Source organism: Nelumbo nucifera, chromosome 2 (assembly GCF_055504915.1).
Source record: "Nelumbo nucifera cultivar China Antique chromosome 2, China Antique-T2T, whole genome shotgun sequence".
Classification (NCBI taxonomy): domain Eukaryota; kingdom Viridiplantae; phylum Streptophyta; class Magnoliopsida; order Proteales; family Nelumbonaceae; genus Nelumbo; species Nelumbo nucifera.
The window spans coordinates 59335608-59362304 of NC_142650.1; the positions used below are offsets into that span (position 1 = coordinate 59335608).

Genomic DNA, 26697 nt, shown 5'->3' on the forward strand with positions numbered 1-26697 from the left:
GAACCGTTTGACCCAGATAGTCGAACCGTTGACCCAAAAACTAGTAGCTAGAACAGTTCCACTTCCAGGTCAGTTTTTAAAACCTTGATCATTTCAGAAATTTTGTATGTAAATAATTTATAAAAGGGTATAATGGGTATTTGGAAAAAATTGGTGCACGAATCTAATGTTTTCCGTCTGGGATAGTGACGTAAGGGAGGTTTTTGTTGGATTTCTCAAAAGTTCAGGAAGGTATTTGTTAAAATAAACTATAGGGGAGATTTTTATGATTGTCAAAAACTTAAGGGAAGGTTTTTGTATTTTACCCTAATAAATATTCAACAGCATAATAATCTACTTGATTTCTACTTCATCGATTAAGGTGGTGTTTAATATTGTGGATGAGTTGTGAATAGTTCATTCTGGTACATGCCATGCTCTTGTTGAAATTTTTTTTATGCATGAGAAATTTAATTAAAGAAAAAAAAAACTAATTACATCAAGTGGAGAAGTCCAAAGAAACTCTTGACTTGAGTCCCTGAAATTTGATGCTAAAGTATGAGCAAGATTATTATAATAAAGAAAAAGGAAATACTTGAAAAGTCAACGGAGCTATCTAAAATGTAAGGCACAATCAGTTGAGTCAACCAGGAACATGAATCAATCTTCCCTCTCAGCCCGCAGATGACACTCAAGTAAATAACGTGGATTGTCAAACATGAGAACACTGAAAGATGCTTAATTAGAGCCTGAAAGATAGCTAGAGCTTCCACAGTCTTGACCTAAAAGAGAAAGGAAGGAGAGACGCTTGCCATGATGAATGACTTACCCTTTCTCATAGCCACCCAAGTTGCAGATCTAGTTATAGATGCATCAATAAAGATGTGTCATCACTATTACAATGATGAAAGCCATATCCATTAAAGCCTTGGTGGTGAGCCATCAATAAAGACGCATCAATCAGAGAAACTCTCGTTTAATATTTTGCATGGTTTTTAAAAACGACCCAGAGATTGAAGCGGTTAGGATCTGATAACCAGGTCGAGAAGTTTGATCATTCTAACAAAAAAAAAAAGGTCAAATCCATTCAAACGGTTAGAACGATTAACCGCCCGGGTCAGTGGTTTGTGGACCAAAATCAATGGTTTTGGGTAAATTTCCAGTTTTGGGGAAAACCGAACTGGTCACTTGATCAGTTCCTGATTTTTTTCGGTCCGACCGTTTGATTTGCTCTGGTGTTGAAAATCATGATATTTTGTTTTTCATTTAGTAGTTGCTCAAGATTGAACAGACACTTAATAGGAGAAAAAAAATAAGAAAATAAGAGGGAGAAGAGAGAGAGAGAATTTTTGATAAAAGAGAGTTGGGTTGATGTTTTAAACAGCCGCCCCCTCTTAAATTTATATACATAGTATCATACTTGTAAAAGGATTGAATTGCTTACATGGCAAGATAAGATAATATAAGATAAAGTTGAAAAAAGACTAATCCTAATATTTTCCTAATCTTATAAAAGACTAGTTCTAATCTTATCATAAAGAACTAATCCTAATCATAACTTATTGCTGACATACGAACAATGGGAACAACCTTAGTGGGGTCCACATCAAGATCATCTAATGAAGGTGAAGGCTCCATGGTGGGATGTCTTTCATCTATATTATCTATGGTACCTAGATCTGGCTCTGTAGAAGGAACTGAGGCTACTGTGGTACGGGGATCTGGATCTGCATAGGAGACTGGGACTAGCCTGCACTGTTGATGTCCAAAATCAACTTCTCTTCATTGTCTGTGATAGACTTTCACATCCCTGCATCTCTGATAGCCCTCCCCATTACACCCTATTCACTTAATGTAGAAGGAACTAAGGCTACTGTGGTATTGGAATCTGGATCTGCATAGGAGACTAGGACTAGCCTGCACTATTGATGTCCAAAATCAACTTCTCTCCATTGTCTGTGATAGACTTTCTCATCCCTGCATCTCTGATAGCCCTCCCCATTACACCCTATTCACTTAATGGGATAGGTAAAGGAACTTCTGATGAGTCAATCCCAACATTACTACTCCTCCCTGAGGAGAAACCCTTGGATAATAGGTACATCTTCGAAAAAAGTGACATTCATTGAGACAAATATTTTCCCAAAAGTAGGTTTATAGCAGCAATATCCCGTTTGAGTTTGTGCATAACCAAGGAAAATACATTTTGAGGCCTTAGGGTCAAACTTGGAACGATGAGGGCCAAGAATCTGAACAAAGCATGTACAACCAAAGGTTTTAAGGGGATTGGTAAACAACTCTTTATCGGGATATAAGAGGGTAAATGGAGGTTTCATGTAAAGAACCCGTGAAGGAATCCTATTGATGAGATACACTGCTGTAAGAATAGCATCCCCTTGAAACGTAAAGGCACATTGGAGGTAAACATAATGCTTCTGGCTACCTCCAATATGTGTTTATTCTTTTCTTCAACAACCCCATTTTGCTGTGTGTATAAGGAAATGTACTCTGATGGATAATCCCATTTTCAAGCAAATAGGAGGCTAATGGGTTTGGAAAATATTCTTTCACATTATCAGATCTAAAAATTATGATTTCGACCCCAAATTGGGTTAAAATCATCTAATGAAAGATTTGGGTTAATGTTGGAACCTCATCTCGAGAACGCATGAGATAAATCCACGAAAAATGAGTATAGTCAGTAGGAAATATCTATACCCCCCATGGCAGTGGTATGGTAAGGTCCCCAAACTTCAGTATGGACAATTTCAAAGAGAATATTACTTCGATTATTACTTAATGAATAGGTTGTCCTGTAGTGTTTTGCAAGTTCACAATTCTTACATTTCAAACTATAAATCTGCATAGATTCAAATAAACTAGGAAACAAACTCTTCAAAGCCCGAAAAGATAAATGACCCATCCTATTGTTCCAAAGCATAGCCTGGTCAACAGACTGAGAAACACAAGACCTCTTAGTCTCACTATCTTCCCAATGAGGACCCCCTCCAAGCAGATAGACTTCATTTGCCTCACGGCCAGTCCCAATCACCTTCCTTGTCTCCAGATCCTGAAAAACACATCGATCCGAAACAAAAAGGTTACTAAATAATTATGTTTTTTTTTAATGCTACTAATTGAACGCAAGCTAATACTAAGCTTAGGAGCATACAAAACCGAAGATAAGGAAATAGCATTAGACAACTTGATGTCTCCCTTGCTAGAAATAGGAACAAGGGAGCCATCAGCAATGGACACTTTGTCTGTGCCTGAAGATAAGTGATAGGGAGTAAATAGTGATGGCAAGCCAGTCATATGGTCAGATGCTCCTGAATCTATTATCCATGAATGTTCTATATTACTTGTACCTGAGGCATGGTGAGCTGAGGCTCGATTACTTGAATGAGCAAAAGCTGAGGTAGGGGGTGCTGATGGTGTTAGAGGAGGTGGAGCTGAATTGCCAACTTCATTTTCCAGCTGAATTAGAGCAGCTCGGATAGCAGCTAGAGTGTCTAGAGGATTGCCTTTTGTGCTAGACGAGGTTGTACTATCAGTGTTAATAGCCATATTTGCATTCCTCTTTTTGTTTCTGAGTTTTGTTGAAACTAGATGTGGTTGCAACTTCCAACAGGTCTCTTTAGTATGTTTAGGTTTCTTGCAATGCTCACATAGTAAGTCCTTGTTCGTTTCCTTCTTCATGTCTCTTTCCTTATCACCCCAAGATTTGGGCTTAACTGCTGCCATAGTTGATTCAAAAGGTTGTTGTTGAAGCATAACGTTTCTCCTAGTTTCTTCATTGTGCACTAAGGAATAGGCCTGGGATAGAGTTACACTGCCTCTTGTCAACAATTGCTGCCTCACAATATCATATTCCAAATTTTGACCAGCTACGAAATCAAACACTCTATTAGTTTCAATATGCTATCTATAAATCCGTGCATCTTTATGACTTTCCCGTTCAATTGATTCAAGGTGATCAATTTCATGCCACAGGGATTTCAAGATTAAAAAATAAACAGAAACTTGTTTCTCACCTTGCTTGATATTTTTAACCTTACATTTCAGCTCATAAGTCCTATCAACATTAAGGGGTTGAGAGTAGGTTTCTTTCACAACATTCCATATTTCTTTAGTTGTTTTTGCCCATAAGTAATTTCGGCTGATGTGTGGCTGCATGGAATTGCACAGCCATGTCATCACCAAATAATTTTCTGAATCCACTTAGCATAAATTGGATCCTCCTTATTTGGTTCTTTCGCATCTTCCAACAAATAGTTCAGCTTTCCTCTTCCCCCAATGGCCATCATGGCTGATTCGTCCCACTCTAAGTAGTTTGAACCATCAAACTTTACAGTTGTAATATGGAAGGTGTTTTCAGTCATGCCACCTGAACGAGTCCCAAAAACACCCTCCCCTTGGTGCTTGAACTCCATTCTTGGCTAGGGGTTAAGCAAAAAACACCTTCTATTTACTGTAACAATCAGCCTACTGGGTCTGAAAATTAACAGCAATAGGTCTAGAAGCAGAAATCAAATTCAGAGAGAAAAAATTTCCAATGCACTATATCACTGTATCAATCGGCCTACTAAATTTGAGAACTAATAGCAGTTGGCCTAGGTACAGAACTCCAAAAACAGAGATAAGAGAACAGAAATTTGATAGCAGCCAAACTTAAAAACAAGTATAATCTCTTATCCGGACACAGTAACAGTCTTGGATTTCAGGGTTTTCTCTTAAAACCTTAGAAGAGAAAAAGAAAAAAAATTCCATATAGCCGTACCTCACAAATTAAGCTATCCTTGATTCAAAAATCTTCCTGAAATTCTGATCACCAATTCCAATTTGCTCGAAACTAATCTTGATTCTGATCAACTTGAGAAACTTCTAAAACATAACTGATCTCGGAGAAAAATCTTCTTGATCGCCAACTTCAGTCTTGATGAGGGAACCAAAAAATTTGATTGGCACCTCCAATCTTAATCAAAGACCTAACCCTGATCACTTAATTCTTCTCTGATTCTTCCTGATTACAAGGAGCACTTTCCAATCCTTGGGCAATTGCTGAAGACTTCTTGTAATCTCTAAGAATCAGTTGAATGAAAAACTCAGCCCTAAATAATTCTCATGTGGTCGGCTAAATTAATTCCACATGAGAAACCCTAGATCAAATGCTCTGATACCACGTAGTCGCTCAAGATTGAACAGACGCTTAAAAGGAGAAGAAAAAAAATAAGAACAGAATTGGGAGGAGAGAGAGAGAGATTTTATTAAAAGAGAGTTGGGTTGATGTTTTAAACAACCGCCCCCTCTTAAATTTATATACATAGTATCATACTTGTAAATGGACTTAATTGCTTACATGGCAAGATAAGATAAGATAAGATAAAGTTGAAAAAGACTAATCCTAATCTTTCATAATCTTATAAAAGACTAATTCTAATATTGTCATAAATAACTAATCCTAATCATAACTTATTGCTGACATACGAACAGTGGGGACCACCTTAGTGGGGTCCACATTAGTGTTCTCTACACATTTCAAACTAGAGAAACTTTTTTCCCCCTCTTCCAACTCCCTCTCTGGCACCGACAATTGCTTCGGCTAGTTCACCGTCACCAGGTACTCTCTAACCCTCATATTTTGCTTTGATATTTGGTTTCTTCATTTCAAATTAGGGGAGCGCCTTGTTTCTATGATTTGGAGAGTACCTGGTGACAGTGAGCTAGCTAAAATGATTGCCGGTGCTGGAGAGAAAGTTGGAAGAGGGGAAAAAAGTTTATCTGGTTTGAAATGAAAAACAAAATATCAAAAAAGGGTTTCTCTAATTTGGAATGAAAAAATCAAATATCAAAACAAAATACGAGGATTAGAGCGTACCTGGTGACAATGAACTAGCCGGAGCAATTGCTGGTGCCGGAGAAGGAATTGGATCCGAGCTCGGGCGGAGGAGAGTAGAATGGGGTCAGGCAAAATTTGAGGTTGAGGGGCGGGAATATGAGAGCAAGGTTTTTGAACAGTTGGACCGTTCGGCCCGAGAACTATCCAAGCAACGGGTTCTATTTTACCCCAAACTCGGTATTTGACAAAAAATCGTTGAAAAAGTCAACAACCTGTTGACCCAGACAGTCAAACCGTCGACCCGTCGACTCATTCAATGATTTTGACCATTTTTTATTTTTAATGATTTTTATTTTTTTTTTTAATTTATTTGTCAGAACGAGCCATCCTTTCAAACCGAACGATTAGACCGTTGACTCAAAAACCGTTGGCCAAAATAGTTCCGTTTCCGAGTCGTTTTTTAAAACGTTGTATGGGAGAAATGAAGTTTATGCTTGTTTTGGGGGTTAACGGGATGAACAAACGGCCGTCCCATTAGCCGCACACGCGAGAAAGCCCCATTGAGTGCGACTAGACATGTGGTAGTCGCACGTTGTGTGGGGCGGAGATGCAAACTCACATCAAAATGTTATAAAATTGTATTATAACAACAAAAATGCGTAGACTTTCCATAGAGTGGAGTTAAGATGGGCGTTCCACATAACTTGCCCTATGTGCATCCCACGTGCACACCTCACCCTGTATTGGGAACATCTCCCTTACTTATTAGGGGAGATGTTCCCAATACATGGTTGGGATATGTTGTGGGGCTCATTGGGGCATTGATGTGAATTCCATGGAGCACGTTCCACATGCACCCAATAAGCACATCCCACCCCTGCATTGTCATGGGGAGATATTCCCAATGCATAGGTGATATGTGATGTGAGATGTGATTTGTTGGGAGGAATCTAGATCACCTACCAACAAAATATGTTCCAACACCCTATCAACATCATTGCACATCTGGTAGGTCCCACTTTTATGTTGGGCTCAGTTTCATAGTAAGATGTGTGGTGTGAGATAAAGTATGTGTTTGGTTTCGTTTACGTTTTTTCATTCAATGTTTGTACTTTATTTGTTTGCAAAACTAAGAAAGGTGATAATCACAACCGTTTATGACAAATAGGCGCCCACATCAGCGTAATCATTTGTGGAAACTTTAAAAAACAACTTTTCCAAAAACAGTAGGCATGCACAAAAACCGAAGTCCACTTTTACCATTCTCAATGCATACAAAATAGCAGGAGAATGGAGCTACTGAAGTGATACCTATGTGGCAGGAGTTATTGAATAAATGCCCACAAAGTCAAACAAGTAAAAAATTGGTAGGGTATTGAAACGTGTTTTATTGGCAGGAAATCCCAATTCAAGACTCATGGGAACTAGTGGGGACTAGACCTGTTCATGGGCCGGGCCGGGCCGGGCTCGGGCCGGGCTTTTACTGTGTATTAACAAATTTTTTTAAGGCCCGAGCCCGAGCCCGACTCGACCATCGGGCCTACAATTTGGTCCCGAGCCCGGCCCTCATAAAAAGCCCGAAGCTTGAGCCTGGGCCCGGGCCCGAAATTTAGCCTATATTATTATTATTATTAATGTTGAAGCAGCTAAATAAAGAGAGAGATAGATTGAAATTATAAAGAAAAGAATAAAATATATATATATATATATTAAATTATAAATATATATTTTAATAAATATTATATTATTTATATATTTTATATAATATATAAAATACATATTATATATTATATATAAAATACATATTATATATTTTATAAAATATATAATACTGAGTCGGGCCGGGCCGGGCTTTTTTGACAAATCCCGAGCCCGGCCCAAAACACAGTCGGGCTTACTGTGTTAAGCCCGAGGTCAGGCCCGCGGGCCTAATTATATGACCAAGCCCGGCTGGGGTGCGGGCCAGGCTGGGCCGTCGGGCTACCCGGTCGATGAACAGGTCTAGTGGGGACCAATGATTTATAACCCACCATGCAATTTTTATTCACAGTACCAAACACCCCTGAGCGGTTGGGCCCCCAGGAAGCTTACCACCTGTTTAGAAATTATAACTTTTATGCACTTAAAGAAGCTTACGGCAATATAATAATAAGCTTTTTAATTGGAAACGGGATTCAGTCTGTGCAAAGCCCATTTCTTTTAGCAAGTGCAAAACCCATTTAAACACCCGTTATAGCCTTGCATTCGAAATATCTTCCCTCGAAATAATACAGAAGTGCGGAGATGTTCTCGATGCAAGGCTGTTCGAATTTCACTGACTGAAGCCGATCACTTTCAGTTCAGCCACTTTATGTGTTTTCAAGCAGCTGCTAATCTTTTTGTTTTGGTGTGGATTATGAGTAGACACAAAGCCTACACGTATCGTAAACAGAACTACGTGACCTGACCGATACAATATATCCCAACAAAACTCGGATTTGGTATATATAATAGGATCGAATTGTGATCTAATGTAGGGTTGATTCAAATATATTCGGTTTACAAATAAAAACTCCAGATTAATCGAAATCCAAAGTTTTTAATGTTTCAGCAACAACAACATAATATTCAAAAAGGGAAATTAGATTAGAAAGGAAAAGAAGGAAAAACGAGCCAGGTGGAAAATGGAAATGATGCAATATTGGTAAAACTCGTCTTCTGCAAATTTCTCAGTCCAGCTCTTTCTCGTCCCCCCTCCCCCCTTCCCCCTCTCTCAGGGGATCATCACATTCGTCTTCCCTCATCGACGTCGATGCGACCGCACGCATTTGGTGGGCATTTGTTGTGGAATTGTTGGCGACACATTTACAAGATCTCGTTTTTCTGCAACCGGATCTGAGCAGAAACTCGGGAGGAATCGAAGGGACATCGAGGATTCGCACCCATTGAAGCAGTTCCAGTTCGATCATTCGTTGGATCTGAGAAGAGATGGCAATGTCTGGAATGAGAGGTCTGTCCGTCTTCATTAGCGATATTCGCAATTGTCAGAACAAAGAGCAGGAGAGGCTCAGGGTAGATAAGGAGCTTGGAAACATAAGGAATCGATTCAAGAACGAAAAGGTGAGGATCTCTTCTTTCTACATTTCTCTCTCTCAATGTCCTCTCCCCCTTTTGATCAACCACCGTCTGTTTGAGGTAGCCAGACGGTAAATCAAGTGTTTTGGGTGCTTGGTTCATGGGATTTAAGGCCCTATGGATTGCATTAAGTTGTTTGAGTCAATGCTTTGGTTTGTTCTGTTTTCCCCTCTTAAAATTTCGATGTTTCTGAATAGAGATTACTGGTCATTTAACGTAGTGTAACCAGGGATCTGCCTTTTAATGCCTCTGGAAGTGCACTAGGAGCCACTTAGCGAAGCATTTGCTGTTAAGAGGAATTTGAACTTCAAATATAATTAAATAGGCCTTATTAGTTTGAAACGAGTAGAAATCGTACTTTAGTAATATTAGACGTATAGTTTAGCTTATCTGGGAATGAATCACAACATTTGCTTTATTTATAGCCCGGGGAGCAAACTGGTGAAAGATGAATACTGAATTGCTGAGTAGTATTGTCAGAGGGAAAAAAGAAAAAACTGAGTAGAATTTATACGAGATTATTTGTTTTTCTTTCCTCAACAACAGAAATCAGTACAAGTAGAGAACTGAGAGGTGAGGTTTCTGAATTTGTAGGTCTATGGGCTGGCACTTTCGACCTGGGCTGAAAGTATCATCTTGCTCTATCAACTCGTGCACATGCAATAGAACGGAAAGGAATTATTATAACGTGAAGAGTTTGATACACCAAGAACCATTGCCTAGTGCACCTAGGTGTGCATCTGGTGGAAACCGGATTCAGTCAGTGCAAGGCCTGTTCGAACAGCCTTTATAGCCTTGCATTGGGAATATCTCTCCATGAAATAAAGCACATAAGTACGGAGATATTCCCAATGTAAGGCTGTAAAGGCTGTTCGAACAGGGTGGATCCCCACGGGGATATGGGAAATGGGGAAAATTGCCATCCCTAGGTAGTGGGGTGGCTGAAAGAGGATAAGGTGGGGTTGTGGAACTTTAGCAATGAAAAGAAAATTTACAAGCGGCTGGCAAAGGATATAGAAGTGAAGTACAGTTGGGTGAAGAGACTTGCTAAGTCTTTTGTTGATGGTTTAGCTAAGCAAGGGGTGGCTCATGAATCTTTGCTTTGGGCTTTGTTGTAATCCTATTTTACTACTTTTTTGGGGGCTCTTGCCCTTACTCGGGGAGTTAAGAAAGTTTATCTCCCCTTCCTTGTAATTAATTTAATGAAAAGCTTTTGTTATTGATAAAAAAATATCTGGGGTCCAAACAAAGTTGTGTTGTACAATTTTTTTGATCAATAACAAATTCATTAATTAATCATAAGACTAATTACAAAGAGGAAGACAAACTTTCTTATCTTCCACTTACAGCTTGAGCCCCCAAGAAAAGAAAAGAAAAAAAAAGAAACAATAAAATTACATTTGAGCCCAAAACATTGATTCCCTCTCCATCCCTTGTTTAGCTAACCCATCAGCAAAAGAATTAGCTGATCTTTTAACCTAGCTAATCTTAACTTCCATCTCTCGAACCAGCCACTTGAATTTCCTCCCCACATTGTTGTAATTTCATAAGCCACTGTTGTCTTTATTCAGCCACCCTACCACCACCTCCGAGTCCCCTTCAATTATGAGTTTTCTGATATTCATCTCCCTAGCTTTCTGGACTCATTCCATAACTGCATAGATCTCAGCTCTGAGAGAGTCACCCACTCCAATTGGGCCTGAGAACAAGGCAGAAACAACCCCATTCTCATCTCTAGAAACACCCCCAATCCCTGAGTGTCCAGGATTCCCTCTACTACTCCCATCAAAGTTTAGTTTTAGGAATCCAGCAGGTAGGGTGGTCCAAGACACACTCATTACTGTTTTGGTCTGGGTACAGTTAGCAATCTCATCCCACTTCCTTAACATGTCATCCATTGTGTAATATGTGAATAGCTCTAGGGATTTTAGCCAATGTACAACCCTTATATGGATTAGAGTCCTAAGTTCTTCAGCACCTCTCTCTACTGCTGAGAAAATCTTGGAGTTTCTTTCTTCCCATAAAGACCGGCATACTGCAGCCCTCAGTCCTCTCCACATGGCCCTTCCCCTTTTCATATGCCACCTGAAAAAAGAAGGGGAGAAGAGACTTTGCAAGTTTGATGGAGGGTTCCAACTACACCCAAAGAGGGAGAAAGCCCACTCCCAAATTGACTTTGCAAATTGGCAAGACACCAGTAGGTGAAAACCAGTCTCCCCATCAGCTTTGTAGAGAATACACCAGTGAGGTGACAAACAAGTATTTGGTCTCTTCTTTTGGAGCAGATCACCAGTGTTGAATCTTTCAAGATAGACTTCCCAGCAAAAGCTACCAACCCTAGGAGGAATTGGTCTGCACCAAACCTCATTAATAGGGAAAGGGAGGGCTACAGGACTGGTGAATTGGCTTAAAACTTTGAAGAATGAAGCATAGGAGAATGAGACAGTGGGGGTGGGGGTTCAGATTCTAGAGTCCACCTTAGTAGGGTCTAAGTAAATATTATCAAGAAGTTCAAGGAGACTCGAAATACTGTCGAGGTCTGAGTCCCTCACAACCCTTCTTAAGCCAAAGTTCCACCCAAACCCAGAACTGGAAGAGGAAGGGGTAATGAAAGAAGAAACTGTCTCATTTTTAAAATCAGATAGGGCATACAAAGAAGGAAACTGGTCCTTTAGGGGGGCATTCCCCACCCAAGTTTGTTCCCAAAATTTTATGGAGTTACCTGAATTCAAATCGTACCTAATAAGAGAGGAGAAGACTGACAACAAATCATGAATGGCTTTCCAAGGTGAAGCGCTTGTAGTCCTAGCTCGGATTCTAGCATCACATCCATTTTGCTCCAGCCCATGTATGCTTGCCACTATTCTAGCCCATTGTTTCTCTTGCTCTAGTGGGAACCTCCACAACCACTTCCACAGAAGGGCCATATTCCTTTTTCTAATGTTCCAAAGCCCCAAACCACCACAGTTTTTACTCTTGGTCACCACCTCCCAGCTTACTCTATGATCCCTCTTCTCCTCTCCCGGCTCCCAAAGGAAATCTCTCATCATCTTCTCCAATCTACTAGAAACCTTTATTGGGATTTTGAACACTGACAGGAAATAAATGGGTAAGTTTGCTAGAGTGGCCTTAATCAGTTAGTCCTCCCACCAAGAGAAAGGTAATTCTTTCTCCAAGAGGCAAGTCTCTTTTCAAATCTTTCCACCACCGGGTTCCAGAAGCTCTCTCTCTTGGGGTTATCACCTAATGGCAACCCTAGATAATTCAATGGCCAGCCTGAGACTTCACACCCTAGCACTTCTGCACTCTCCCTAATCTCTCCCTCCAAATTCATACCCACTACACAACTTTTCCCAAAATTCACTTTCAAGTTTGAAATTTGTTCAAAGAGTTGTATCACCAATTTCATGTTCCTGATAACCTTACATTACCTCCTCCACAGAACAAAATCGTGTCATCGGCAAATTGTAAATGGGTGAGGGGGGTTTCCTCCCTTCCAACTCTCCAACCTTTAAGGAGGCCCCTAGAATCTGCTCTGTGAATTAATTTCCCCAGAACATTAGCAATTAGTGTGAACAAGAAGGGAGATAGGGGGTCTCCTTGTCTTATACCCCTAGTGGCTTGAAAGAAATCTACCACTGTCTCATTCACTAGCACAGAATAATGACAATTCCCAACACACCCCATAATCCATTTGCACCATCTAGCCCAAACCCAAATTTGGTCATAACTTTCCTAAAAAATTCCCAGTCCACTAAGTCATAAGCCTTTTCCAGATCCAACTTACAAACCACTCCCTTCTTTCTATCATTCCTGAAGTTCTCCACACTCTCATTAGCAATTAGGATTTGATCAGTAATCTGTCTTCCACTCACAAAAGCTCCTTGATTTGGTGCAATGATATCTGGCAGTACTTCCTTCAATCTCAAAGACAATACCTTTGCAATAATCTTGTATAAGCTATTTACCAAATTGATTGGCCTGAAATCCTTTGGATGGGATGCATCTTTCTTTTTTGGAACCAAAGCTAAAAAAGTGGAATTCACACCCGGGTTAATAACTCCTCTCCTATGAAACTCCTCAAACACCAACAGAAGGTCACCTTTCAAAATATCCCAGCAGTCTTGACAAAAGCCATTGTGAATCCATCTGGCCCTGGAGCTTTTGTTCTATCCATAGAAAACACTGCCCCCTTAATCTCTTCCAAATCAAACCTTCTTTCCATCATTCTCCTGTTATCCACCCCTACATCTGTCCAGTTCATTCCTTCTACCCACACCCCTCTACTTACAGGCCTTCTTAGAATGGATTTGAAGTGTTCTACAAATGCCCAACTATCTACTCTTGTTGTGTTAACTCAACTCCATCCACTTCCAATTTGGAGATAAAATTTCTCGTTCTCCTTCCATTTGCCAAAGAATGAAAAAACCTGGTATTTCTATCTCCCTCTTGCAACCATTTACATCGAGTTTTTTACCTCCAGCTTATTTCCTCTTTATGTAGGCAGTCCTCTAGCTATCTTCTCAAACATCTTCTTTGTTCATTGTCTGCCTCTCCAAATTCTCCCCTTTCTTTTTTAGAGTCAAGGCTCTCAAGTTGGTCCATCAGAGCTCTCTTTCTTTCTTCTATCCTTCCAAACTCCAATTGATTCCACTCCTTGATCTTTGTTTTAAAAAATTGTAGTTTTTTATGAAACCTCATTCCTTCCCATTCCACCATTGGATTACACTCATTCCACCACTCCCTTTTTTGGTAAACCCAGGATGGATAACCACATATTTTCAAAATCTAAAAAGGGCAAGTCCTCCATTCCTTCTTTTCTCCTTGCATATCACTATAGGCCAATGATCAGAGGTCAGTTTAGGAAGAGTTCTAGATGTTAAGTTCCCCCAATGTTCTTCTCTATCCAAAGAAAATAGAAACCTATTTAGCTTGCAGCAGATTGGATTAGATTGGAGATTTGACCAGGTAAATGTCTTGTGGGCTAGAGGTATCTCTTTGAGTTCAAAGGTATCCACAAACCTGTTAAACTTCCTCATGCTAGTTGTCACCCTTTGATTAGTATTATTGGTTTCATCCGTGAATCTGATCACATTGAAGTCCCCTCCCAAACACCAGGGCCCATCCCATAGCCCTCTGACATCGGCCAGTTCCTCTCGCAATTCCTTTCTCTCTCTGTAGTCATTTGGTCCATAAACATTTGTGAGCACCCACACATAACCATCCTCTTGCTACTTAAACTTCATGTAGACTGAGTATTTTCCAATCAGTTCCTCCAAGCCTTCAACCACATCCCTCTTCCACATTGTCACTATCCCACCTGAAGCACCCCACGAGAGAGCAACCACCCAGCTAATCCCCCTGGCTTTCCAAACACTCCTTGCCCATCTATTATTAAACTCCATTCTCTTGGACTCCTGTAATAGTACAATGTCTGGGTCATACCTCTTTATTACCTCTTTGATTGTCTCTCTTTCTCGCACTTCCTATACCCCTCACTTTCCAACTAAGTATCTTCATAATCACTTCTTGCCTTAGTTCCCTTCTTCACCTAACCACCACTTCCCCCTTTTCCTTCTATCTCCTTTTACCCTGAACTTCTTGTCACCTTCCACATCTCTTTTCAATCTCTCAACTTCACTGATTTTTCTCTTCTTTATTTTGATGTCCTTCTTCCTCTTCTGTAGGCCACCTTTCAACACATTCAAGTCTTCCATCCTACATCCCAACTTCCCCGCAAATTCTGCTATCAGGTTCTCTTTATTCTCTTCCTCCATCACTGTCCTCTCTACATATTCCCCTCCAAATCTGCCCTCCTTTCCTTCTCTCCTCTCAACTGATCCCTCCCCTCTTCTCTCCTCTCTATCCTTCCTCCATATCATATTTTCTCCCACTTCAATAAAAGCTCTTTCAATAATTTCCCACTTTCTCATTCCTATACCTTCCTTCCCACACCTCCCCACAGTCCTTCATTCCCCTCTCCATAAGCTTAGAAGACCCACCACCTTGGTTGGCTGCACATGCATGGGCTGCAAGACTTGGAACGGGAATGGAATCTGGAACAAAGGATACAGAAAATGCATTAGTAGCACAAACTGAATTCACTTGGTTACCTGGGTTTGACTGGAAGGTTGGAATAGGACACGGGTTGCTGTTCCTAGCCTCCCTTTCTTGTTCCAAAGGTTGGTAAATATCTGTCTCCCTGAGTTTGTTGGAAAGCACTTCTGTCCTTTGGTCATCTTTCCTCTCTACCCCTGGTTCATCCCTTGTTGGTATATTCCTGCTCTGCTTTAGGTTCTCCTGATTTATCCCTTCTTTTGCGCCTTGCCATTCTGAAGTCTTGGGGATGGGCTATTCCCATTAATGTCTTCAGCCCTACTTACTTCAAGAAATCCAGGTCTTCTTCCATCACCTGTCTGACCTTTGTAGCCGTCTGTTTCACACCTTCATTTTTCCTCTATGTCACCCTGAAATAGGCTTGCAAGGTTCAACATACCCATGTCGCCTGCATCGTACCCACCATCATTGTTCACACTTCCTTTGCTGGTACCATCATCGGAGCAGTCATCCGATTCTTCATCATCTACACTGCAGTGCACCCACCCTTCGTCCATCTCCTCCCTCTCTTCGGCTCTCTCTCTTGCATATCTTGGGTTTGGCTTCTCTAAGGAGCGTCGCAGAGAACTACAGTTCTCAAGATTTCGGCGGAGCACCCACTGTAGGTTACCCTGTTTGTCTATTCTCCACTGCTGCAACTTTTCCCCAACATTTCTCACCATTTTGGAAGAAGATAGACCAAAATTATTGTCTACCGTTGGTCTTCGTTTCGTCTCTTTTCCCCGATCCACATGAGTTTTTAAGTTATCACGTGGGTCCCTAAAACTGTGCCCCGGTTTAGTATTCGACCCACCCAATGCCTCAATTGTGTTATGGTCACACCATCCGACAAGGCACCGCGGCGCAGTCATAGGCAGCAGCCGCACAGCAGGCCGCACAACAGTGGGCACTGCCTGGCAGCACTGCAACATGCACCGCCGATAGCGCGCAGCACGCATCGCCAGGCAGCAGCGCGCACCGCCGCACCGCACGGCAGCACGCACCATGCACACGCCCGGCACCGCACGGCAGCGGCACCATGGCACGCAGCATGCACCGCCAGGCAGCAGCACGACAGCAGCACCATGAGGCGCGTGCACGGCAGTGGCACCCTGAGGCGTGCGCACGCACTGCGCGGCAGCAGCACTGCGCGCACGCACTGCGCGGCAGCAGCACTGCGCGCACGCACCGCGCGGCAGTGGCACCATGAGCCGCGCGCACGCACCCGGCAACAGCAGTAGAGCGGGGCCCACACGACAGCTCATAGGGGTGGGCCCACCCTTATCCGGACACATCAAGCCAACTTGCCGCCAGCTTACCTTATCCTTATCTTATCCCTTATCCCTTAGCTTTATCTTAATCTCATCTTTATCTTATCTTAAGTAAGAGTGAGTTACCATTAGGAGTAGGTAATTAGGAGTTTGAGTTCAAGTTGGAGTTTGAGTTTAATTAGGAATTTCCTTCTGTAAGCTCCTATTTAAGGAGCCACGAATTGAAATAAAGCATTCAGTTTTCCAACCAAGAAAAGAGTGAGGGGAGTTTGGGTGGTCTCTTGGACAAATCACCCACTAGATAGGCAAAATAGGGTCTGTGCGTAAGACCAAAGGCAAGGGAAGATCAGGGGTTCCTGCCGTGGAACGACCCGTGACGCGATCCTACGCTCGGGCCCATAACAAATTGGTTCGGACCAAGCCTTTCAATGACTTGGTCCATTTAATTTCTTCACCACATCAGCAAAATACAAGTTGCCCGCCTTAACTTTATTTAATTCAAAAAAAATTGAATTAACTTCCTTTAATGGATGACTTGTCGTTTGGTTTACCCTGACCGAAAGATTAATTACTAAATTAGCTTTCCCCTGCAACTCCTTTTCACTACCCATTCTCTTTCCTCCACGTGTCCACCACCCTGCCAGCTCACTGTCTTCAACCTTGGAATTTCTTCCCCACCACCCACAACTGTTCGACTTTTGATGCCACCTACACCTTGTACCAAACATCATTCGAACAGATTTCAAAGAACCTATGCAGGTTCTCATGCTTGATTCCAGTGACCTGAATCTCAACAGCACCCAGATTTCATTTATTAGCTTCCAACAATACGCCTCCTAAGCTCTGAACAATGTGCTCAAGAACAGAGTCCCACCAGAGGTTGAAGGGAAGACCTACTAGCTTCAGCCAAGTGCACCCATCTTGAACTGCGACTCCGTTACAGATTGGGCTCCAGTTCTGGACCTGTACAAGGCCTCCATTCACAACCACTCCTTTGAAGCTTAGCTCCTGGTCGCCTACATCAAGAATGACTTTCATCTCTGCAAATGGAAATAACATTGCTTCATTTGCAAAGCCTATCTCTCCTGTTACTGTATTCAAGACTTTCTTCCAATCTGTTACTCCCTTATCAGCCACTAACACCATTCTTTTTTTCCATTCTTCTGTTCCAGCTCCCACCAGTATTCTCCGGTGATTAGAAGAACATGCAACCACCAAACCAGGAATCAAAGGGCTTTGCATTTCGACACTCCCAGTAGTCTCAATCAAAACTACCTCCTCCTGAGCCTTTCGACCCTGGTCTTTGGACTTTTGGCCAGAAACCTTCACTTCCTCCGTCTTCTTGCTGTTTGAGGCAACAAGGAAGGATTGCAGCTCCTCCACAAAAGCCAACCACCCTTTCTGCATTTTCCCTTCCGGCACACAGATCATTTGTTTTCCATTTATGTCAGTTGAAAAACAGCCCACTTGATGTATGGAACTGTTTGAGATTAGATGCAAACCAGAAAATAAACAAACAAGAGAGGAAGAGAAGAGAGAGCTGGCGGCAATAAGTGTTTGAGAGTAAGAGGTTCGAACATAACCTCTCTCTAACACTCTAAACATCTTATTAATAAGTTAATCTTTGACAAATTACAGAGAGGCCCTTGAGTGGGCAAGAAAATACAAAAAACAGAACATTACAGAGTATGGGCCCAGAATAAGGCCCACAACAGAGAGAAACATAACATAACATGAAATGACAGTTTATGGGCCATTCGGCCCATCTTCTCTACACTCCCCCTCAAGCTGAGCATAGATGTTAATCATGCCCAGCTTGCCATTGTCATGTTGAAGCCTTGCCTTGGAAATGCCCTTGGTGAGGAAATTTGCCAATTGTCCTTCAGAAGTAATGAATGGAAGACACACTTCACTGGAGGAGACTCTTTTACGAATAAAGTGTCTATCAACCTCAATATGTTTGGTTCTATCATGTTGTACCGGGTTGTGAGCAATGTTGATGGCAGCCTGATTATCACAGTATAACATCATGGGTTTGTCATGATCAATCCCAAGTTCTTCCATTAAGGACCTTAGCCACAACAATTCCGAGACTCCATGTGCCATGGCTCTATATTCTGCTTATGCGGAGGATCGAGCCACAACTGTTTGTTTCTTACTCCTCCAAGAGACAACATTACCAGCCACCAGACTGTAATACCCTGAAGTAGATCTTCTATCATCAATATTTCCAGCCCAATCAGCATCAATATAGGCTTCAAGTTTCAGATGTCCATGTTTGGCAAATAGAATTCCTTTTCCTGGAGAGCCTTTCAGATAGCACAAAATTCGTTCTGCTGCTGCCATATGGGTATCTCTAGGAGCATGTATGAACTGGCTAATGCAACTGACAACATACGCATTATCTGGCCTAGTCATGCACAGGTACAAAAGCTTCCCAAGAAGTCTCTGAAAGATCCCTTTGTCTTCCAACAAAGTTCCATCCGAAGCTGAATGTTTGTGACTCATATCAATAGGAGTTGCAGCTGGTCTTGCACCCAATTTTCCAGTTTCAGACAACAAATCAAGGACATATTTCCTCTGGGAAATAAGAATCCCATCCCTGGATCTGGCAACTTCTATGCCAAGGAAGTATCTCAACTCCCCCAGATCCTTAATCTCAAATTCTGTACGGAGGAAAGACTTAAGGGCCAGAATGCCTGAGGCATCATCACCAGTCACTATAATGTTATCAACATACACAATGAGATACACTGCTAGAGATCCACTTTTCTTCACAAAAAGAGTATGATCTGACTGTGTCTGAACATAGCCGAATTTAACAAGTGCAACTCTAAATTTCTCAAACCAAGCTCTAGGAGATTGTTTGAGGCCATAAAGAGATTTCTTCAGTTTACATACCTTTCTTTGCATATCTTTCCCATACATTCCTGGAGGAAGACACATGTAGACCTCCTCATGTAAGTCACCATTCAGAAATGCATTCTTTACATCTAACTGATAGAGAGGCCAATCAAAGTGAGCTGCCAGAGATAAAATAACCCTCACAGATGTCATCTTAGCAACAGGGGCAAAAGTCTCCAGATAGTCAATCCCATATGTCTGTGTGTAGCCTTTTGCTACAAGTCTGGCCTTGTACCTCTCAATAGTCCCATCTGCCCTGTATTTAATGGTAAAAACCCACTTGCATCCAACTGGATCCTTCTTTTTAGGCAAATCCACCACCTCCCAAGTACCATTTTCATGTAGAGCATCCATTTTAGTCTGCATGGCATCTCTCCATTCTGGAATCCCAAGAGCTTCTGATACAGACCTAGGAATGGGGTTAGAAGCAACTGAAGAGAGGTAGGCACAATATGAGGGGGAAAGTAGGTCATAAGAAAGGTGTTTGGAAATGCAGTGTGCAGTACACTTCCGCTTTCCTTTCCTAACAGCAATGGGGACATCAAGATCTGGGAAGGATGATTCCAAGGGAGCTGAAGCAGTACCTGTTATCTCTTCTGTGATTGGGAGTGTATGAGCCTCATCTGTTGTAAGGGAAACCACTTGCTCATTCCTGGATCTCTGCCTTTAATACACTTTGGGATTATGGGTAGGACGAGGAGGTAAAGAAATAGGAGCACTAGGACAAGAGGAATGAAGTGGCTGATCCTCCTTTGATTCATTTGGTGAGGATACAGATTTGTCAAGAGACTCAACTGGGACAGGAAGGGGAAGAGAAAAAACTTGTGACAGACTCTCCTCCTGTTGACAATGTCCTTCCTGAGAGGAACCATAAAAAGGAGAAAGTTCATCAAAGGTAACATCCATAGAGACATGTCGGGTGCCAGTCTTTGGATCAAAACAACAATAACCCTTTTGTGTGGGGGAGTAACCAAGGAAGATGCATTTGTGGGCTTTTGGTTCAAACTTGTGTCTCTACACACTTGGAATGTGAACATAACAGGTATAGCCAAACACACGAAGAGGAATTGGGAATAGATCCTTGTCTGGATGAAGAAGACTGAAGGGGGATTTAAACCCTAAAACCTTGGATGACATACGGTTTATGAGATAGGTAGCAGTAAGTACAGCATCACCCCAAAATCTTGTGGGAACATGTGAGGCAAATAAAAGGCTCCTTGCAACTTCAACAATATGTCTATTTTTTCTCTCAGCAACTCCATTTTGTTCAGGGGTTCTAACACAGGAGCTTTGGTGAATAACCCCCATGTCAGAGAGATACAAGGATAAACTCTTCTCAAAATACTCTTTTGCATTGTCAGATCTGAAAACCTTAATTCTGGTATCAAATTGAGTTAAAACAAACTCATGAAATTGCCTCACAAGTCTCGGGACTTCATCTCGGGATTTCATTAAGTATATCCAAGTGAATCTAGAAAAGTCATCAATAAACAGGATAAAGTATCTGTAAGCCCCCATAGAGGATAAGTGGTAAGGCCCCCACACATCAGAGTGCACAATATGAAAAAGAAAAGAAGATCTTTTATTGCTCACAGAGTAATTTTTTCTACAATGCTTTGACAACTGACATGACTCACAATTAAGATTGGACACACTGACTCCCTTAAACAGTTTGGGAAGCAAATGACTTAAAGCAGAAAAAGGTAAATGACCTAACCGACAATGACTCAACATAATTTGACTGACAGACTCTGAAGAAGTAGAACCAAAAGCAACATTCTTGGGATGATCAAAGCATTGGCCAGGGGTGTCGAGTAAGTATATTCCATTCGCTTCATGGCCACTCTCAATCACCTTTCGAGACTTAAGGTCCTGAAACACACAGTGAGAAGGGAAAAAGGTTACACAACAATTCAATGACTTGGTTAAGCTACTTACAGATAACAAGTTGGTATTTAGCTTAGGTACATGAAGAGTGGAAGATAAGAGTAAAGAGTCTGTAGGCTTGACAGTTCCCTTGCCAGAAATAGGGGCAAGATAACCATCAGCTAAGGTGATTTTGTCACGACCAGGAAGCAAATCATATGGCACAAACAAAGTGGAAAGGTTGGTCATGTGATCAGAAGCACCTGAGTCAATGATCCAAGGGGTCTCGGGATTACCTGAGGTGGATGCATGGTTAGTAGAAGCCCTTATACCTGAGTGAGCAAATGCGGTGGTGGTTGGATTTCCAGAAGGGTTGGATGATGAAGTTACACCTTCAAGCTGACTGATCATCTTTCCAAACTTCTCATATTCAGCTTTCATGGCTGCCAATTGTGCACTGGCAGACTCAACCTCTGTATCTGTACTTGTGGCTGCATGTGCACTTCCTGTCTTTCTACTATCATTCTTCTTCTGGAATCGGATAGGGACAAGACTGGGATGCAATTTCCAGCACTTGTCCTTGGTGTGTTTCGGCTTCTTGCAATATTCACACACCACCTCCTTCTTTCCTGTGCCACTGGGAGCTCCTGTAACCCCTTTGGGTTTAATTCCCATATTTGCAAAATGATCATTGGTTCTGACTCCTTGAACCTGCACTTGCCTCCTACTTTCTTCACTGCTGATCAAAGCATCTGCTTGAGACAATGAAACATCTTCCTTGGAGAAGATGTTTTGCTTTGTAATGTCATATTCAGAATTCAGCCCTGTCAAGAACTCAAAGACCCTATTCCTTTCAACCAATTTCCTGTATGTTTCAGCATCCTTGGGGGTATCCCATGTCACAGCCTCTACCAAATCAATTTCTTGCCGTATAGATTTTAGGGCTGAGAAGTATGCTGCAAGTGACTTCTCCCCCTGTCTTAGATTCTTCACATCACTTCTCAGTTTGTAAGCTCTGGCAACATTCAACTTCTGGGAGTAAGTTTCTGCAACACTATCCCAAATTTCTTTAGCCGAGTTTATCCACAGATAATGCTGACTAATCTGTGGCTGCATTGAGTTCACAAGCCACCCAATCACTGTGTAGTTTTCTTGCACCCATCTCTCATAAGATGAATCATCCTCTGGAGGAGCTTTCTTGCTCCCAGAAATAAAACCCCATTTTCCTTTGCTACAAATATGGATTTTCACTGATTGTGACCAAGCCAAGTAGTTGGTCCCATCAAGCTTAACTGTAGTTACAGCCAGCATAGAATCAGTTGGGGTTCCCAAAATCTGTCCATATTCAGCAGCATTCTTGTTTTCAAGGCTTGAGAAATCCATCATGTAAAGGCTCCAATTAGGATTTTCAATAGGTTTCCCAAGGTACTGGGGTCTTGATGAGTTTAGTTTGAGCTGAATAGACAACAACAACTAGCTCACAGAATTAGTTCAATCTTGATAACTGTGACAGTCCAGTTTGGTGGTAGTTCTTTCTTTACTGTTTCAGCCTTCAAAGACACCCAGCAAACCTCCAATCACAAGGTATTTCAGGTTCCCAACAGCCGTTGTCCCAAAGAGAAGAAAAAAAGGCCATAGTCCTTAAGAGACCTTTTGTCGAACACTCAGTGTGCAGTAAGTTAACAGCCTACTGTTAACTAGAAGAAACCACTTCAAAGTGTTCAGTATAGGTCCAAGAAGAGGCTGGGATGAAGATGAGACTAGTACCACTTAGTTTTAGATCAATTTCAGCAGCTTGGCAGTCCAATAATCAGCCGAATAGCACTTCCAAAACAACCCAGAAATTTCTGAGTAGAATCAGTCCAGCAACAGTGGGCCGAATGGAGGTGGGCTTTGAATGCTTTAACAGTCCTCCCAAACAACAAAAAATAACCCAGCAAAGGACTGAGAAAAGACTTACAGCAAGAGAGTCTCTGGTTTGAACTATAAACCAGGCTGAACACTTGTTCTTTGAGATAACTTCGAAATTCTTTTTCTCTGATTTCAAATCAGGCCAAACAACTTGCTCTCTGATTCTTCCTGGTCACCGAACCCTTCTCCAAGTGTATAGAAACTTGGGCACCCTCTAATGACCTCCAAGAACCAGGCGGATGACTGTAAACTTTCAGCCCTAGAACCTCCTCATGTGGTTGGCTGAACTAGAACCACATGAGGGACACGCCAAGCAATGGCCTGCTTTGATACCAAGTTGAAAAACAGCCCACTTGATGTATGGAACTGTTTGAGATTAGATGCAAACCAGAAAATAAACAAACAAGAGAGGAAGAGAAGAGAGAGCTGGCGACGATAAGTGTTTGAGAGTAAGAGGTTCGAACATAACCTCTCTCTAACACTCTAAACATCTTATTAATAAGTTAATCTTTGACAAATTACAGAGAGGCCCTTGAGTGGGCAAGAAAATACAAAAAACAGAACATTACAGAGTATGGGCCCAGAATAAGGCCCACAACAGAGAGAAACATAACATAACATGAAATGACAGTCTATGGGCCATTCGGCCCATCTTCTCTACAATGTCAAAAAACTCAGACACAATGATGAACCATCCTTTGCTATTCCTTTTCAATTCTACTACAAATGTCTTGCCTGGAACTGACATAGAGTTCTTCCAGCCTTCCTCCTTACAAGAGTTAATAGCCCCATCAACAAAACCCTTCATCCAAACTATAACCTTTTTTGTTACCAGCATTGTTGCCTTGTTACTCTCTCTGATTTTCAATACATCCTTTCCTTTGGTCCGTTCCTCTTCAAACTTGAAAGTTTTAGCTTCAATCGATACCTCAGACCTCCATCTTCCTACAACTCTAAATCCCCTCTCACCCCTCTCACCTGCCATCGTCGTTAAATGGATGAAATTAATCACGAAACTTGTTTCATCAAGCTAAGCTCTTTAGGATGATGATAGAAATCTTTAGATGCTTGTTGATGGGAAAAGCTCCATCAAAGGAAATATCAAGGATTGGGCTTATGTTCTGATGGGATTTTAAGAAGCAATGGAAAAGCAAACTTCTTTTGACATCACTGACTCTTTCAAAATCCCTTTTCCACTCTCCTATTATGATGGTCCAACTTCAAGTTGTGTTGTACCAATGGTTATAAGTGTTTTGCATTTTCGTTGGTGATTATTCAAGGATGACATGGCTTTATCTTATGAAAGAAAAGAGTGAATTATTCTCCATTTTTCAAAAATTCCATGCTGAAAATCACACTCAATTTGGTATTTACATAAAGATTTTTCATTTTGATAACAGGAAAGAATATTTCTATACACTATATCAACAATACTTGCAACAACATGGGATCATTCATCAGACCTCTTGCACTTATACCCCCCCCCCCTGGGGTGGTTGAACACAAGAACTGTCATCTACTTGAGACTGCTCAGTTCCTTTTACATCATATGAGTGTTTCTAAACGTTTTTGTAGTGATGCTGTTCTTATAGATTGTTTCCTTATTAATTGGATGCCAATGTCTATCCTTGAATGACAATCTCCCTTTTCAGTTTTGTTTCCGACATTATTGTCTCCCTTTTCTCTTGTTCCCAAGGTTTTTGGGTGTGCATGCTTTGTTCATAATCAATGGCCTGGGATGGACAAGTTAGATGCATTCCCTATAGAGTATATCTTTCTTAGCTTGGACACAGAAGGGCTACATGTGTTATAATCCTACTTCTTAGTGTTCCTTTTGTGTGTCCTGATGTCTCCTTCTTTGGTCTGTTCCTTTCTTCACAAGTAATGATGTTTCTTCTTTATGTTCCACACTCCTAAACCTATGAAACCAAGCTCTTGGTGATTGTTTCAAACCATATAAAGACTTCTTTAATCTACATACCTTTCCTTCGGCCACATCACTGTAAAACCCAATTAGAAGGTCCATGTATAGCTCTTCCTAGAAGTCTCTGTTAAGAAAAGCATTCTTCACATCAAGTTGGAAGAGGGGCCAAGAGTAGGTAGCTGTTAGAGATAGAGGATCCAAACTGCAGTCATCTTGGCCACTGGTAGAAAGGTCTCCAAGTAGTCTATCCCATAAGTTTGAGTGTACCCTTTTGCAACTAGTTTCACCTTGTACCTCTCTATACTTCCATCAGTCTTGTACTTCACTGTATAAACCCATCTACGACCAACTGTTCTCCTTGCCATCAGGTAAATCCACAACTTCCCATGCCTGATTTTTAATCAATGCTTTCATTTTTTCTTGCATAGCTATCTTTTACTAAGGTTTGGAGAGGGCCTCACTAACATTCCTGGGTATAGGCACAGAGTCAAGGGAGGAAAGGAAGGCTTGGTAGGAGGGAGATAACCCACTATAGGAAAGGTGATGTGAAATGCAATGATCTGTACACTTCCTCTTCGCCTTCTAGAGTGCAATAGGGAGGTCTAGGTCATTTGGAATGGTGTTAGGAACATGGGTGGAAATATCAATAGGAATTGAAACATCAGAGGGAGCAAAATGCATACCTAGGTTTGTGTCAGTCGAACTTGGAATCTTCGATGAGTCGATAGGGAATGGCATGGGTTCGTCTGCTGTGGAACGAACCTCCCTGTGCTGTCATAGGCATTGTCGTGCAAAAAACTGAGAAGCTGGACGCAGTGGAGCCGACAAAGTAGGTGGAGGTGGGTTAGACATTGGAGCTAGAATAGAAGTGGTGTAGATTGCTCACTTCCATCCCCAATACACTCTCCTTGAGAAAGACTCCCCGAGAAAAAAGGTGAGAAAGTGAAATCCATGGTGACATACCGACTTCTTGAGACCGGATCATAACAACAATACCCCTTTTGATTGCCAACATATCTAAGGAATACTAGTGTTTTAAAAGCGCAAGGCGCAAAAAAGGCGTAGGGGTCAATTTGCGCCTAAGGTGGAAGGCAAGGCGTGCACCTTTTAAGCAAGGCGCAAAGATAAAAAAATAAAAAAATGTCAAAAATAAAAAAAAAGCCAAAAAATTAAAAATAAAAAAAAAACCAAAAAATTATAAAAATAATATTAATAAAAATATAAACTTAAATTTTAAGATAAATATTTTAAAAAACCTATTATCTAAAATTAAAATAGAGGGTGAATAGCCAACAAATGAGGGGGAATCCCTAGATAGAGGGTGAATTGCCAACAAAGAAGGCAACAGAGAATCAAGGGGATGGAGTTCGTGTAGGCAGGTCAGTGGAGGAGATCCTTGAAGATAGAAGCAAAAAATTTCCTGTTTGAAGAGATGAGAATCAAGGGGAAGGTAAGCCTGAAGATAAGGGAAGCGAAAAAGGGTACAATATTGCTGGAAGGATTAGAAGTGATCGAGTGGCTAAGAGAGTTCATAGCTGTAGCCTGTTCAAAAGGTAAGAAGATAAACTGGCAGGATTTTAGTACATTAGAAGGGAGAAGATATGTTGAATGTAAGAGGAATAGAGAATGCTTCTTCATAGCTTTGGATGAATTTTTGGGTGCGACGAAGGCAACTTGTGTGTCTACCAGCAGGAAAACAGCGCCAAGGATGGGGGGAAGTTGACTGGATGCTCAAAGAGTAGCAAATGATAAAAAAGCCTCCATAAGGGAGAAGAAGGCATATCTCAGCAACA

General features: G+C 41.5%; 1 protein-coding gene across 2 annotated transcripts in view; it reads left to right on the forward strand.

Annotated features, from left to right (window-relative positions):
- The first annotated feature begins 8332 nt into the window (after positions 1–8332).
- The window catches only part of LOC104612519 (AP-2 complex subunit alpha-1-like), a 163641-nt gene continuing 145276 nt past the window's right edge, over positions 8333–26697 (forward strand). The window contains exon 1 of one of the 2 annotated variants that reach the window (XM_010279956.3): positions 8333–8917. In XM_010279956.3, the coding sequence (XP_010278258.1) occupies positions 8786–8917 (132 nt within the window). In that variant the 5' untranslated portion in view covers positions 8333–8785. The remainder of the gene's footprint in view (positions 8918–26697) is intronic. The other variant, XM_010279957.3, reaches the window with a different exon arrangement.